Source organism: Thalia democratica, chromosome 5, assembly GCF_965202585.1.
Source record: "Thalia democratica chromosome 5, ktThaDemo2.hap1.1, whole genome shotgun sequence".
Classification (NCBI taxonomy): domain Eukaryota; kingdom Metazoa; phylum Chordata; class Thaliacea; order Salpida; family Salpidae; genus Thalia; species Thalia democratica.
In genome coordinates, this window is record NC_139169.1 from 48,986,740 (window position 1) to 49,003,880 (window position 17,141).

At 24.7% G+C, this 17,141-nt stretch overlaps 1 protein-coding gene across 1 annotated transcript in view; it reads left to right on the forward strand.

The window, feature by feature from the left end:
* The window catches only part of LOC145835350 (exportin-6-like), a 36,279-nt gene that overhangs the window by 14,087 nt on the left and 5,051 nt on the right, over positions 1 to 17,141 (forward strand). The window contains exons 8-20 of the mRNA XM_082942906.1: positions 2,200 to 2,292; positions 6,672 to 6,746; positions 8,112 to 8,238; positions 8,361 to 8,476; positions 9,792 to 9,900; positions 10,235 to 10,327; positions 10,601 to 10,717; positions 10,944 to 11,023; positions 11,452 to 11,538; positions 12,007 to 12,157; positions 13,207 to 13,356; positions 14,276 to 14,435; positions 16,002 to 16,178. Coding sequence (XP_082799032.1) covers positions 2,200 to 2,292; positions 6,672 to 6,746; positions 8,112 to 8,238; positions 8,361 to 8,476; positions 9,792 to 9,900; positions 10,235 to 10,327; positions 10,601 to 10,717; positions 10,944 to 11,023; positions 11,452 to 11,538; positions 12,007 to 12,157; positions 13,207 to 13,356; positions 14,276 to 14,435; positions 16,002 to 16,178 — 1,535 coding nt within the window. The remainder of the gene's footprint in view (positions 1 to 2,199; positions 2,293 to 6,671; positions 6,747 to 8,111; positions 8,239 to 8,360; positions 8,477 to 9,791; positions 9,901 to 10,234; positions 10,328 to 10,600; positions 10,718 to 10,943; positions 11,024 to 11,451; positions 11,539 to 12,006; positions 12,158 to 13,206; positions 13,357 to 14,275; positions 14,436 to 16,001; positions 16,179 to 17,141) is intronic.

The following is a 17,141-nucleotide window of genomic DNA, read 5'->3' on the forward strand; positions in this document are numbered from 1 at the left end:
AATGAAGTTGGTTAGACAAAACTTTCCTAAATAACCAGGTAACCAGGGGCGACGCGTTGGGTGGGGCATTGGAGCGGTTGCTTCGTCAAAAGAAAATCAAAGAATAAAAACCTGTCTTAAGCTTTGTTTTTGAAGTTGCCTTCCTATAAGACTTCAATTAAAAATATGACCAATGCTCCAAATTCGAGCGCCTTTTTTGTAAAATTATTTTAAGTAACTATGTTATGTATACTGAAGCTAGTGTAAACAAACAATGAAAACAACAATTGAAAACTAATAATACTTACTCTGTGAAATGTTCAATGAAATGGAAAATAAATGTAAATCTTAAAGAAAATAATGAAAACGTTAAATATTATTTATGTTAATGTCAAAACTAAAGAATACACACTCATGAAGAACAAAAGGCATATAAAAATTTAAGTTATTTTATATAGTTTAAAACTTAAGTCAACATTTTGATGTGACTCACTCAGATAAGGGTGGTTTTGTTTTAAATAAAAAGACATCATTATATAAATTTCCTCCTTATCATAAATAAATGTTATGCAAAAGTCAAGCAAGTAAATTTAATCATGTGTAATTTTAAAGAGTTCAAATAACTCAACTTCTGACAACTCAAGTTTTAATGATTTTTGTTAAATATATTTTTCTCTTCTAATAAATCATAACTTGATCATCATATTCCTATTAATTAGACCCACATGAACATCTCTTAAAAACATAAATAATTTTTTGAGATATGACTAAAAGAAGTTTAGAAACTTACTAAAATATAGCTATTTTTAGTAATTATGAGTGTTCTAAGTATTGTTTATTATTAGTTTTTTATCATCCTATGTTAAAGAGTTAGACGTAAATGATTGTTTCATATTTTTTCTAATAAAATTTATAGAGATGTGGCTCCCTAAAAGTTTTCTAAACTACACTTTTGTAAACTTCTGTGATTGGCTAATTAAAAGGTTACTAAAGTTTAAGTTAAGAAATATTATATTTTCCAAACCGAATAGCAAATATAAGAGTTTAATTAAGAAAAGATCAAAATTTAACGTAATAAGTCAACAAAAAGGAAATGAAATGTAAATTAAAAAAAAAAAAAAGAAATAATAACATGTAAAAAATTTACTGATTCAAAAGTTTGATACTGTTCTCTTCTGACTTTAGGTTTGCTACATATTTATATCAATCTAAAAAAGTATAAACACCTTAAAAAAAAATAAAACTACATTTACTGATATAAAAGTTTTTTATTTTTAGGAGTTTATGTTATAGCAATATTTATATGAAACTAAATTGTTATAAACACCTATTAAAAAAAAAGATACCGTTTTTTTATATTGATTTAAATAATTAAAAGATCAAAGGTTTTCATATTATTGATTTAAGTTAGTGTTGTTACTTTTTGTTTTTAAGTAACAAAGATTAAAGTTATTACTTGAACGTTATTTTTAAGTTATTAAATGGGTAACTTTTTTACACCCTCTAACAAAAATACCACGCGTCACTACTGGTGGGACTATGTTTGATATGTCTTTAATAAAACTTAGTTTATTAGTTTGACCATTTAAGATTTCTTTAAATTAATAAGTTGAAAAAATATAAATGTTGTAAAAGTATACTAAATAACACCTGAATAATTGTTTCATACTTTTCAAGTTTGTGTACTTATAGTTTCTTTCAAGAGTAACAATCAAAGTTCTCGACTTGCATCCAAGGAGAAAATTACAAATTTCTTGATTCACGAATTTTTTTTAAACAATGTCTAATCCATTTAATAACATAAATGAAATACACAGTTATAATGAATATCTCATTCAAATTGAATTGGGTATTCTGATTGAATAAAAAATTTATTTATTATTACTGAGGATTTCGTTATTTTTTATTAATAAAGTGAAACTTTGTTTCATAAATAAATTTGTGAATTAATAAACTTATACTTTTAAAATTTGACTAAAATTATCTTTGCCGTTTTTTTAATAGGATATAAGATAATATAAAGTGTACAAACATATCTGGACTAAACTAAAAAGTTCTAAAGCTAATTAGATGCCTACCTTCATAGCTTAACTATTTAACGACGTTTTTAAATTTTGTATTTGCTTATTAAGAACAGAGGCTAAAGTTTTATTAATTAAAATTAACACAATAAAATCTGTATCTTTTGACACTGTAAATATATATTTTATATATACATAGAACGAATGGAATATCAATTGAAACATTGAAGTGTGTTAATGAGTTGACGAGTAGAAATTGTTTACCAGTATTAATGCAGGATGCATTGGTCAAGTTAGAGTTTATATATTGATAATTTTTTTAAATATTAATTTAATAGGTTCTTTATTTATAAGTTTAAAATGTATAAAGAAATTTAGAATACATATTAAAACATTAATTAGACAATTTCAGATTGAGAGTTTTATTCAACACGGTGTTTCATGCAAACGCAATGATCACGATTTAAAAACTCTATAAAGTAAGACAGACAAAGCCATATATACTACTATTAGATGCTACTAATCAACAATAATCAACACTAATTATATTCTTATTAAAACTGATTAAATTAAATGAGCTTATTAAATTAACAAAAATATTCCAAAATGCTTAATGGCCAATTAAGTAAAAAAAAAACTTGTTGGATAAAAACAAAATAGATAAATAAATAAGTAACTAGAAAATACAACTACAATAAAAATACAAGCACGAATGAAACATACTTATAAAATTTGTAAATACGGACATGACAATGTTATGATTTTGAATAAACTTTTGGAAGTGTCTGCATTTCCCAATTAACTCAGTTCTGGGGGGTGCACGACTATTTAAATTCCGACAATTCAAATTCTTATAAAAAAATTAAAAGGACCACAACTAAAAAAGTAATGCTTATTTGTCAAATATAAAAAATACATATATAGGTTCTTTTAATATCTACAACCCGTTTTTTTCATTTTACAAAACATTAAATATTTTTTGAGATATAGCTTAAATAAAGTAAAAAATATAGTTATTTTTAGTAATTTTAAAATATATTAAAAAATATTTAGGATTTTGCAAAAAAAAGAACAAGTAGCTTGTAGGTTTTAATAAAATCTACATATGCTTTTTTTATTTTTTTCAAATTTGTATAACTTTTTAAGATATAGTATTTTAAGAATTTTTCCAAGAATTTGAATTGTCCGAATTTGAGTTGTCCGAATTTGAATTGTCATGTAACCCAGTTCTGGAGTTGAGGGATGATTTTTTGTCAGCAAATGCTATTTATCTGTTTTGTTTATTTGCTTTATTGTGGAATATATATTAAAATCAATTTATTTTATAAAGTTTTGATTAACTAAAATAGAAATAAAATAAAAAAAACTTTTAAAATCAATCAGGGTATGTGCTTGCTTATGTATGTAACGCTGGCTTGGCGGTTAAGTTACTATAACGCTTATATACAGGGTTGCCACTTTACCTGGAAACCTTGAAAAACCTGGAATTCGACAATTTAGGCAAAAATAACCTGGAAAAACCTTGAATTTAAGAAATTTTGAAAAAAACCTGGAATTTTGATCAAAAAACCTGGAATTTTTAATAATTTACTATTTTTAGTAGTAAAACTTCAATTTGACACAAAAAATCTATCATATAGATAAGATTATTTTGTCATCATCAAATTTTTTTTCTTAAAAATCAAATTTAAAGTAACTTTACAGTATCTTTTCAATGTTTTTATACTATTTAACACAGTTTCTTATATGTTAATTATCTTAAAACTAAAAATTAGTGATGTACCGGACCCGGATATTTTTTTCAAATTAAAATCCGCCCGCATCCGGAACCGGATTCTTAATACTCTAAGTTATTTGTATTGTAATGTAAAAAGTATAAAAACTACTATGTACGATAATGCAATTTTGTATAACTAACTACTAACTAAGTATAATTGTGTGAAGTTTATCTTTTATGTGTTATATCTAACTATACCCTTTTGAATTTTAAAAAAACTATCGGTAAAAAAAATTTAAACTAAAAAATATTAATGTGCTGCTAAAATAATTAAATAAAAAGAAAGTTTATGATATGTTATTAAGGTCTAGTTAAGATTAATAGTTAAAAATAGTAACTGGTATGTTTGCTAATTTTCTGAACAATATTTACATTTAATTTTTATAATAATTGAAAGAACAAAAGAAAAACTTGAAATTGAACAAAAAGTAAAAAAACTTCAATTTGAAAGAACAATGAAAAATACTAAAAAATCTATTTTGCTAAGTTTGCCGCCTAAGATTTTCAAAAATTTTCAAACTAGCAGGGTTGCCACTGTTTAAGTCAAAAAAAAAAACTAGCTAGAGTGATTATAAACTAGTCTGAGTCAGAATGAGGTTTTAAAAACTGAAAAAAATACTTTATCTAATAATCAGTAGAACAGCTAGCAATAAGGTTGACAATTTGGTAAAATAGTTTTTAATTTTACAACATAGGTAAAGAGTTGCATTTTTGAAATGTTTATTTCATAGTTTAAATGTAAACAAATGTAAATTAGTCACGTGTACAAAATGAGCCAATCACGGTAGGTGTTTAATTTTAACTGACGAAAATGACTCTTTTTAATTTACATAGTGTTTATTTTTGAAAAAATACTTTTCTGTATGCTCTTTTTTACTAACTAGATCCGAATCGGCCGGATCTCTGTTAGGATCCGGCCGGAACCGGATCTTTTTTAAATCGAGATCCGACGGAATCAGATCCGGGTATTTTTTGCATACCAAGATCCGGCCGGATCCGGATATCAGACAAAATGGCAATATCCGGCCGGATCCGGACCCGGATAGTGAGTTCGGTACATCACTACTAAAAATAGACCCAACAATTTTCACTTTTAAAAACCTGGAAAATTTTTTGAAAAAACGAGTGGCAACCCTGTATATATAGTAATCCTAAGTTAGTCTTTAAATTGATTTAGTTATTGAATACTTTAGGTTTATAAAGTGTTTACATAACTTATACTTTTGTTTAACTGAAATCAAGTCTTTGAGTAAAAAGTGTATTTTACAATGAACAAAGGCGAGCAGAAATTAAGGATAAACTAACACATAAAGATAACAAATACAACAAACTTTACTAGCAAAACAACACGAAATAAAATTCCTTGGCTTAACAGCCTAACTTGAAACATACAACATCATTACGCTAGTAACGAGTTTAATACTGCAACAAACTGCTAAAACGTGCAGGGATGCTTGTAAACAAGAACAACCACACTCAAGTGAATTAAGTGCTTATAAACATAAAACTAATTTGAGAGAAGAGAAAAATAATAAACGCCGACTGCCGTCGACTATTACACTTTGTTTATGTAGAATTTATGAATAAGTAATGCTAAAGTAACTACCACTTTTTATTGTATATATATTATTTATGGTTACATGACAATTCAAATTCCGACAATTCAAATTCTTAAGAATAAATAATAGACCATATCTCAAAAAGTAAAATATATTTAAAGAAATTAAAATATTTATGTAGGTCTCATTAGTATCTATAAGCCATTTTTTTATTTGGAAACTTTTTAATATTAAAAAGAAAAACTTTAGATTACTAAAACCAATTATACTTTAAAACTTATTTTAGCCATATCACATAAAATATTTAAAGCTTTGCAAGAAAGAAAATACACCTTGTAGATATTAATAAGAACTAAATACCTATTTTTGATTAACAAATATATACATTTCTTTTTCAGTTGTTGCCCTTAAAACATTTTTTAAGAATTGGAATTGTCGAAATTTGAGTTGTACGAATTTGATAGTAGTGTACCCATAATTTATGTACGTTTGTATTTATAATTATAAAACATACACATCTAAGCATAATTTCTTTATACATTTGCTACTGTTTATGTATATATATATTTTTTCGTACTCCGTCAACTATTTTATTAATTTACATAGAGCAATGTTTTTGTTTTGTTAAATTTGAGTATTTCAAAATTGTTGTTATCATAATCAAACGAACTTGTTTCGTTCAGATCTTTAGTTAGAAAGAAATTTTAATTACTAGTCCTTAAAAAATTGATAGTTCATACAAAGTTTTTGTAATCATCTTCATTATAAGTTAAACTTATGTTTGAGTTTAAAATACATGGTTGCCAAAAAACTTGGAATGCTGGAAAAACCTAGAATTTGACAATTTAAGCTAAAAACATCTGGAACTTGTGAAATTTTGAATAAAACCTGGAGTTTTGAACAAAAATCACTAAAAAACTTGTAATTTCAAACAAGTTTTAAATGTTGGTAGTAATTTTTTTTAACACGAAAAGTCTGTCAAATAGATAAATAAAAATTATCATCATCAAAATTTTTTTAATAAAAATAACACATTTAAAGTAGATTTACAGTATCTTTTCAATGTGTTATACTACTTGGCACAGTTTATAACCTTAAACTTAGCTTTAAACTAAGAATAGACCAAAAAACTTGGCTTTTAAAAACCTGAAAGAAATTAAAAAAAAACCTGGAAGAAATTTCTCAAAAAAAAATTGGTAACCTTAAAAAAAATTAAAATTTAATAAAAACTTTTTTGAATATTGAAATACAATATAAATGTTTTTAATGGTTAGTTAAAAAGTTGAGCATAAATTTTTAAATAGATAACTATTTTTTATCATAAACTAATTTCAGAGTATTCCGAAACATCTTCTTTCTGATTCAACAATCTGTAAGTGATCAAGATACATTTGATCGGTTGGATAATGAGTGAGTCTCGAGATAAATATTTTTAAATTAGTTAATAAACTAATAATTTGTATAAGGTTAAATTAAAAAAAAACCTTAGAATTTTAATTTTTGTGTAATAGTTTTAATATATTTAGTATTAAATCAATTGGTTAATTCAATTGTGTGTTATATACATAATTGTCTTTCTTTTAGGCTTAAAAATTACGAAAAAACCATGATGATGATTCAGGCTACTTAACATTGTTTTGAAAACTCTTGCTAATTTTTGTTTTAATGTAATAAAGATTGAGTCGCTTTTATTTTGAAATAGTTAAATGAAGTTTTAAAGTCAATTTTTATAATTTAATTCATATGTAACGGGTTATCAATTGCATTTGGTGGATTATTTATATTTGTTATATAATGAATTATTTTATCAAAAAAAATCTTCTTTGACTAGCTGTAATCTAAATAAAAAGGTCATAAAAACATTCTTAAACTTAAAAATAAGATATCGCCAGTTGCTATAACTTACAACTTACTTTTAAGGAATTTATGTTTTTTGAACATAGTTTTGCAATTAAATATAATTGTACCCAATGCGTAAAGTTTTTTCTGCTATACTCACTCAATTTTGCTAGTATATTTGATTTAAAGCAGGGTTTCCTACACTCATAATCGTCCTTTGGCAGAAAACTAAAAATAATCTCCCCTCCCTTTATCTAAAGATCAGCAAAGTTTTTAAATTGAAAGTCTTGAGGGCCGCAGCTGTTGTATTAGTTACAACGTGACCTTTTTTCACTCTACACTATATTCCCTCGCATATCTAGTGTAAGTTAATTTTTGCCGCCTTACTACTAGTTATCACATCCAAGGATTTGTATTGCAACCATTTTTTACGATTTATTACAAACCTCAGAATATCTAATGTAAGTTAGTTTGGTCAAAAGTTCCATAGTTGCTCAAAATTTCAAAATAGCCTTCCTTTTGCCCTAGTGAAAGTCAGACTATGTACTTTTATCCTTTGACTTAGTAATATCGCCACAAATAGGGTGATATCACCTCCTTTTGTAAACCCTGCTTTAAAGAGTGGCAATACTGTATGAAATATATTTTTTTTTAGTTTCGTTCTTTACTGAACTTTTATCGATATGTATTAAAACAAGTTTTTATCAAGTTAAATTCTTCATAAGTTAACTGCCTAGATATGCAGTTTAATTTTTTTTTTTATACTAAGTATTTTTAGGCTTATCTGTTACAAGATCTTATTTCTTCCTTTTAAATTTGTTTCTTAAGCTATAATACTCTGTAGGTGTATTGATAAGTATAAGTTTTTTAAATTTTGTATTGCAACTTAAGATTTATACTTTAAGTCTTATATAAATTTGTTTAATTCAAAAACAGTTATGTGAAGCACATGCAAATTTTTCTTCGACTGTTTGTAGTACATCATTTTAGCCGAATGCAAAGTAATAATACATTTCCACTAACCAATTTTTTGCACCTGCTCACTAATTTCACTTTTATTCAAGTTAGTTTAAATAGTTTGCAGTCTACTTTAAATATGTAGTTTCAAATAAATATCTTATGAGTTTAAACTCTTACTTAAGTATCGGTTGTTAATTTACTAACAAAAAAATGTTATTTTACTAGACTGACCATGAAGAGTTCAGGCAATGCTTAGAGATATGGGAAATTCTATTAGAATATATAAACGACAAAGTCAATGATTGCAACAGAAAGTTTGTCAGCAATTCTCTACTTGAAAGGTTTTTACTTTTTGTATATTAATAAATCATGGTTTGAAAAAGGGTTTTAGAGTTAAGCGTATGCATGATTGTTAAATATTTTGAACAAACACGTAGATTTTGTTACAAAGATATTCAATTTAGAATTATAAATCGCCTTTTCTGTATAAAATATAACTAAAAACTAATTAAGTTTTATAGCGTTCAAAATGTATAGTTTCATCAATTACTAGGTCATAGAAGTAAGTAAAAAAAAATTTCTTTGAATAATATATATTTATTTGAATACATTAAGCTCTCACTTTATTACCAAAAACAAAGTTAGAAATATGCACAACTACACTAATTTTAACTTGTTCATAGAGTTTGAGTTTAAATGTAGAAAAAAAAACTCAAATAAAGACTTTATAAAGAAAAATAATGAACTAAATTGACAGTACTTAGCCAATATTATTAAGTCTAAAAACGAAAATAGCTTTATACGTAAAGTTAAAAATTATAAACTACAAGTTTTTTACAATTTTGGTCTTAAGTATAGTTTCTTTTTTTTTTCTCTTGATCTATACTGTTACGATTAACGATTCAAGTTGGAATATTTAAAAGGTATTCATTAATGAAAGAAGATTTGTTCACCTTTTGAATCTTTGATTACAATCAAAATTAAACTTTTTACAGATAAAAAAGAATTTCTGGCCATAAAATGTATTTTTAACAGTTTTATTTTGCGCGTTCAATGCAACAGACCACTAAAGTTGAATTGTTAATGATGTTACACCTACACAATAACTTAGTACATACTTAAGTAACTTTTAATATCCAGATGTGAATATATAAAAAATAACTTTTTTTTAAATTTAAAGTTGTTTTTATGAACAATGAACGATGTGTAAAAATAATAACAAATAATAAGTTACGAGTCAGCAGCTTTTTATAAGTCGCGGGCCAATTTTCCGAGAAAAAAATGCTTGTAGGATAGATGTATATAAAAAAGTCTTCTGTGGGACGTAGTTATTAATAGTGCTTGTAGTAGTCAATAAAAAAGACTGGTTTAACAACATTTAAACTGCATTTTTAAGAAATATTTACTAAGATTATTCAATAGCTGTTAAAGTAAACATATACTTACAAATAACTTGAAAAAATCTTCGATTTAGGTTAGTAAGGACTAAAACTTACTCGGATTATTTTAATTTTATTTGAAAACTCAAGTTTGATTTAAAAGAGTTAAATATGTGATATACATTTTTAACAACTCTAAAGCTTAACTTAATCCTTTAAATATATTAGGTTTTAGAAAGAAGATTGTTAAATATTTATTACAAATATGTTTTTAAAGGTATCAAGAAGGTTTCAGTTTGTTTTACAGTCAAATTTTACAACACATTCAATTCACACATAACCACCAAAACTTATGTTCTTTAGATTTTGAACTTATCCATGATAATGTTAGTAAAGTTTAGTTATACAGTTTAAACTTTGCGTTTTGTTTGTACTTGTAAATGTTTAAATTAATCTGATGCTGTATATTTGTAAATAATAAAACATTTTTTTGAATAACATTTATAAACAAATTGCAATACGTTTTTGTTTAAAATAATAATAAACAACAGTAGTTAAACAGGTACAAACTATTTTGTTACATTTATATTTTTTACGTACAAATTTTATTTATATTTTAAACATTTTCCTTGTGGATCGTACAATTTTAAAATGTTTATTGGTATACAATATTATTATAGATTTTTAAATGTGTTTAGAATAAGATAAAATATTTTTTAGGGCTATACTGAGTGGGAAGATTTTTTAATAAAGAACATTGAAATAATAGCATCAATTTCCAAGTTGTTTCCTTCTGAAATAATTAACAATGTGGTTAGTTTAGTTAGAAGTAATTAACAGTTTAATAAATTTTTATTATATTAAATAATTCTTATTTATAAAAACATAATTTTACTATGTTTATATTTTAGCAATGAGTACGTTGAACATTTTTATTAGAAAAAAACTATTTGAAACATTTTATAGTTGAAAAGTTTTGAAATTTATATAGGTTTTTGTACTGTACATGCTCCATCTCTATAACATTAAAATACCTTAAGAATCTTGTAAATATTATTTATTATAAAATTATTTATCTGTTTTTAGAACAATATTTTGAATAATTCGGCTTCAATGTTTCTTAATTGCAACCATTACAATTTTAATGCTTCTCAAATACCTCAATATGTTTACAACTTCCGTGATCTTGCTTCTATTTTACAAGTGAGTTTTAATGTAATGGTGACTATTAAAATTAAAATAACCTTCTTGTACTTCAATATTTTTTACTGTTAACTACTGTTTATTTTTATTTTGCATAAAACGCCTTTTTATATCAACTACAAATTATAAAGTTCAAAATTAATTTAAATGTAAAAAAAAGGTAAAAATTTTACACAAGTTTGAAAAAATTGAGTTACTATTTAAAAAAGTTATATTTATTCTATAGTGTTTAGGACGGATAAGTCCTGTTTTTATCCACGAAAACTTTCATGAGCGTTGGAACATTACTAATGAATTAATACAAAAGTTAGTTAATCAAACGATAAATAAACATAATAAAGGAGTTTAGATAAATAAACATACTAACTTGAATTTAACTTTTTACAACATTTGAACATATATTAGTAAAAAATCAATTCAAGATAAATAAAAGACGTTGAATTAAATGTTTATTTTGCTTTATATAAAGCATACTTAAAAGCTTTTAGAAAACATAAACTAAATATAAAATGTTTTTAATATTAGTATTTAATTTTAACGAAAGTTTATTAATCTTAAAATAAATTGATATAATTTAACTTTATGTTTAGTATTAATTGTTTTATAAAAAGTTTTATATCTTGATAAATTGAATTCTAATCGACAATTTATACTTAGACTTTAAAATTTGTTTTTGTAAAATAATTAAGTAGTTTTGAAACATCGTAAAACTCTTTGAATTATAAACTTTTAAGGTTACTGCATTTAGCAGTTCATTGTACAAGAAACATCGAAACAACTAACTCATTGAATGGCGATATTAAAGTCTCAATAATTGAAATGTTAGTAAATATTGCATTTAGTTATTGAAAAAAAAATAGTTGAAAGATGTCTTTGATTAAAAACATTAAGTAAACATGTAGAAAGTTTTATAATGATATTATCAATATTTACAGTAATAGCTTGTTTTATCAATATGTTTTGACTTTTTAAGTATTCAAGTACAAGAAAAAATCTTTTCAGATGAATCTGTGACTTTTAAATGCAAAGTTATGTAGTTAAATTAAGAATAAACTCTTACATAAACCTTCATATTAAATTTTTGGAAGGAATTGTATTTGAGAGCATTTTAAATTGTCAATATTTATTGTTAATTTTTTAAGCTTTTGGAGTTATGTTTAAGATGTTTATAATAATAATTAGACTCTAAGAAAAATGGTTTGACAAATGCAGTTCTGTAGATTACTTTAGTTGTTTTGAGTATGTAAAAGTCTTTACTTGTGTTTACTTTTAGTACTTTTTTCATTTAGACACGCGCAAGTACTCGCCGCATTGCAACCTTTCACTCACTGGATGGCGCAATTGTACAGTGAAATTCAAGAGAAAGGCAATTCTCAAGCTCATCTGTCCAGTCTTCTGTCCTCATGTTTAGATACGATAGTGCCAGTTCTTATTAACAAAGTTGGTTGTAGTGTTTTCTAACAATTTAGTGACTAAACTTTATTCTTGTAAATCATAAACAGGCTCTGTACAAATAGTCTTTAGATACTCAATGTCTAAAAAAACCTAAAACTGTAAAATAATGTTTTTTAAAATGAAAAAAGTTTTTAATAAGTTTTATGAAAACAAGTATCTTTGTTGCATTTTGAAATACTGTTAAAAAATAAGGAACGATCTTGTTTTTTAAACTTTAAAAGTCTACATACAGTATGACCTGAAAAGTTACTTACAGTTTGTTGGTAAGTATTTTAGATAATTTTTTTATTAAACATAAAAGAATCAAAAATTTAGAATTAAATTATTTTTTAAAAATTTGGTTGCCACTTACTCAAGAAATTCAGGCTAGTTTGATAAATTTGAAAAAAATACTCAGGTGTTTTGTTAAAATTTATATAAGATTGAATTGATAAGTTTTCAATATTTTCTTAATTCGATTTGACTTATAGTTGTGAAGAAGTTTGGCTTAATGTTGAATTAGTTACTTCGATTAGTTTTTTTTCAGCTATAACATTGTTAAAAACTTACAAATGTATTTAAACTAAACACAATATATACATACTTAAACTTATAGCATTTTTTGATACTTTTCTAATACACCCGTTTATTCAAAAACTCATTGCAGCATTTTAAATAAAATTTTATTTCACATTATAATCTTCAAAGCTTTCAAATTTAGGTTAAGTTGTTAACTTTGTTGTCAATTTTTTATGAACTAAAGTTTATGATTTCTTATTTTATTTCTAGTTATATATTTTAAAGTTTAAAAAAAAAAGCATTTCATTGACCGTTTACTTTTCTTTAAATCTAGTTGTTTTTAAAATAGTTTTGTTATAAGTTCCTGGATAAGTTACAATAAAATGTTGTTAATAAGCCGACTTAAACTGATTTAATGCAGATGAACAATTTTTTTAACTTAATAAAAATTTATAAATAATAAAAAAAGCTTTAAAACTTAATGTACTAGTTTGTAAATATAATTATAAAATTACAGATTTTTACTAAAATTACAGAGTATACCTAGCAAAGTTTTAAGATCAGCAATTCAGACATTTTCATCTGTTGTGACAGTTATAAGACCAACATTTCTTTCCCAACTACCTCAGATCACTCATTTGTTCAAATGTGTTGCAGAAAGATCGTGCAACTATCATAGCGTCCAAGTAAATTTATAATGCGTGTTTTGTGCACAATACCTTCGTGCATTTTAATTTTATAGTTATTATATTAGCTTTATTGATATATCTCAGCTAAAGCTATATTAAAAACAACTTTATTACATAATATTTACTTTATTTGTATAAATGCATTTTTGAGTTGAAACTTGATTAAAAATAAAGCATAATTATCAGGATTTAAGGGCATAGAAGAGGGTAAATCACCTTTTTAACAGTTTAGTCTTATTTTATTGAGTTTTAATAAAGCTACAAGTTGCTTTTTACAGATTTAAAAAACTCAAAATAATTTTTGAGATATAGACGGTCGAAGTCGGAGACTATAATAGGTTCCTGATGGGAGCTGCAAACTAAAACAGCAAATAACTAGAAATCCTTAAAAATCAATCTTCTACGTTTTTTGACCTCAAATTTTTAGGATATCTTACTTACAATATTAAAAAAAAAAATTTCGCAACAGAAAATGAAAAAATTAAAAAACAAAAATTTTATGACACAAAAACAAAAAAAAACAGTTTTTTGATTCTTTTTTTGATAAATTTTTTCTAATAAAAAAAAATCCTTTTGAAATAACTTTTTAAACATTGCAAGGAAAGTTTCCTTAAATTTTGAGGTATTTATCTCAAAAAACGTAGGATAAGATAGATTTTCAGTGAAATAGTCTTTCTTTTGCCGTTTTAGTTTGCGCCTCCAATAAGGAACCTACTGTTGCTTCCGACTTTGACCTGCTATATCTCAAAAAAAATTTTGAACTTTTAAAATCAGTAAAAAGCATCTTGTAGCTTAGTTAAAACTCTATAAAATAAAAACAAAATGTTAAAACCCCCCTTTGCCCTTAATTTATATTAACAGCTTTTCAATATGCAGTAGTATTAGTTGTTTGAAATTTTGATATGAAACAAAACAGAACCAGGCAGTTATATATAAAACAATAAGCAACTTGTTAGTGCTGCCATGGCCAAACACACCTGAGTCTGAACAAAAATATGAAGAAAGAAGTTTAGCTCATTACAATTTCATTTCTTCAATATTGGTTGATTATAATCAACTCAGTACATCTTCTGATGGTATGAACTTAAGTATTTTAAACTAAATTTTAATAATTTTAAGCAAGATTTTGTAAATGTAATGGTTTTTATTAAGTTGAAGAATGAAAATAGTTTTAAGAGCACGTAATACGTTTTAAATTTATTATTCTTCAACCATTTTTATCCACAAATGTTGAGCGTTAAAATAATCTCCTTACAAGACTGCCAATTGGTTAAAAAATAATCTTTTGCTTTTATAAATAAACATAGCTTAGTAAAAGTCAGTATAATTGTTTTTATGGTCATTAAATTTTTATTTATTATTTTGTTCTATTGTAACAGTATACGTATAATATCTTTTGCAATTAGCTTTGCTGTAATAAATTTATCTGACAATTAAGCTAGATTTTCAAGGTATTAAAAAAACAGTTTGATCCCTGTTTAAAATGTGTTAGGCTCATTAAAAGAATTATAGAAAGTTGTTTAATTTTTTCTGATATACTTATAAAGTTTATCGGCAATAGCCGTTTGGTTTTATGTGAAGTTTTTATATTAACAATGTTTTGAATTTGTAATTAAATTTACATGATACATTAGTGTTTAGTTATAAAGTGCTATTAGTAGTTAAAGAACAATTTTTGTTTAAGGACATAATTAGTTGTTATTCTCTGAAATACATTAAATTTTTTAAGTAAAACTTGGTATATTAAATTAAACATTGTATTGTTTTCAAAAATCTGCAAAAATGAAAACTATTAAAGTAAACTAAAAGTGTTTAAAGAGATTTAGAAAGTAAACATATTTATTTAAATTTTTAATGTTTTGAAGTTGGATATATGTTCAATACACACCTAAAGTTTAGATTTGATTAAGAAGGTTGATGTTTTATATAAGTTCTTAGAAGGCAACTATTATTTATACTTAAATAAGTTTTGATATTACTTATTCTATAAACTTCTCTGAGTAAATAACACTCCCAAATGGATGATCTATCAAATATTTATTTAATTAATTTTAGTTAGGGTTATATATTAAATTCTATATATAATTATTAAATGCAAATAAAGATTTATAAGAAATATCAAATATATCTATACATTAAAATTTAACAAAATAGCGTTCTAATTAAATAAATAAACTTCATTATCAAGTTCCTCTTGTTTGCACAATTCAGGCTAATTTAAATATATTGAAATACTTTTATGATGAAGTTTTAAAAGTTCTGTTATAAAAACTGTTATATCAATCAAGCTTAAGTTTAACATATTCAGTGACTGATGAGTCCTAATCAGAACAAAACCGGACTCAGTCTACTGATAACTTGTGGTCTGATGATTGAATTGGCATGATCAACCCTTATGTTAAACTTGAGCTTGTCTCACGGCATACGAAAGTCCAGGCTTCTGCTCTGCTGACTTTCGCCGATGTTTTTGTTGATTATATCAATCAAGTGATCTTAAGTAATATGTCAGTCATTGTAATTAAGACTGAAACAAAATTTGAATACATAAATTTTTTCTAGTCTATTTCATTAATTCAGACAAAGATACTTGTTTCACTGCTAAGCATTAATATATTTTATAGAATAACAAGTTAAAAATTTAGGATCACAATTTAAAGAACAAGCAATCCCGCTTATTCATAGAGCTGTAATAATTTTAACTGAAATTTCAACATCCCTCACCAATGAACTTGGTAAATCACGTGATATCTGCTATGCTTCACTGCGGTCACATGTGAATTTTTCTTTAGGGCTCATCGATTCTTATGTCAATCATTCTGGTTAGAATATTTTTTTATTAAAGTGTGTTAATGTTTCTTAGTCTTTAGATAAATAAAACGTAATAAAAAAAATTAAACACTACTTTTTTTTACTGGACTGAAATATGTTTCTCTGTGTTAAATGAGTTAACAAAATTCCACGGAGTTTGATAACTCGTTTAACACAGAGAAGTAGATGTTAGTTCAATAAAGAAAAAATACTGTACAAATTGTTTTTATCATTTATTCCAGCGAAGTTACTTCGCTAGGATCTGTATTAACAAACTAAATTGAAATTTTGAATAATTAAGTTTTATATAAAAAACTAAACTACTAAATTAGAAATTTTGTTTCTTAAAAAGATTATAAGCTTTTTTAGTATATATATATTGAAATTATTAAAATTCCTGTAAATAGTTTAGATTAAAGTTTTTAAGCACATTGAAAAAGCATAAACACAAAAATAAGATTGAAAATATTTTAAGAATTTTATTTGTTTTGTTTCTCTAATATCAAAATAAAAATAATAATTATGATTATAAGATAACGCCAAAGCTTGAAATTAAAAATATTACTTTTCAATTCATCTGGTACGATCATACAATAAAATTACTATATAATTGTGACTAAATTTAACTTTGTGCGATTAAATAAACCAAAATTGACTCTTTATATTTGTAACTATCTTGGAAGTAGTAATTAACTACGATTTCAAAGTTTTATTTTGCAAACAAAGTTTCGCTAAAAAATATCATCAGTTCAAATAAATCTTATTTTTATCTAGCTAAGATAATTATCTCATTCCATTATTTCGGCTGTCTTTAGTAAAGCTCAGATTGGCCATCATTCAATAACAATTTAAAGAAAAACAAAATTTGTTGTGATTATTACTGTTAAGTTCTAATAACCTGGTCGTAGGTTGTCTTAGAAACTGTCGTTAATGGTCGTACGGTGTAGTCTAGTGCTTACTGTATAATAGCGAAA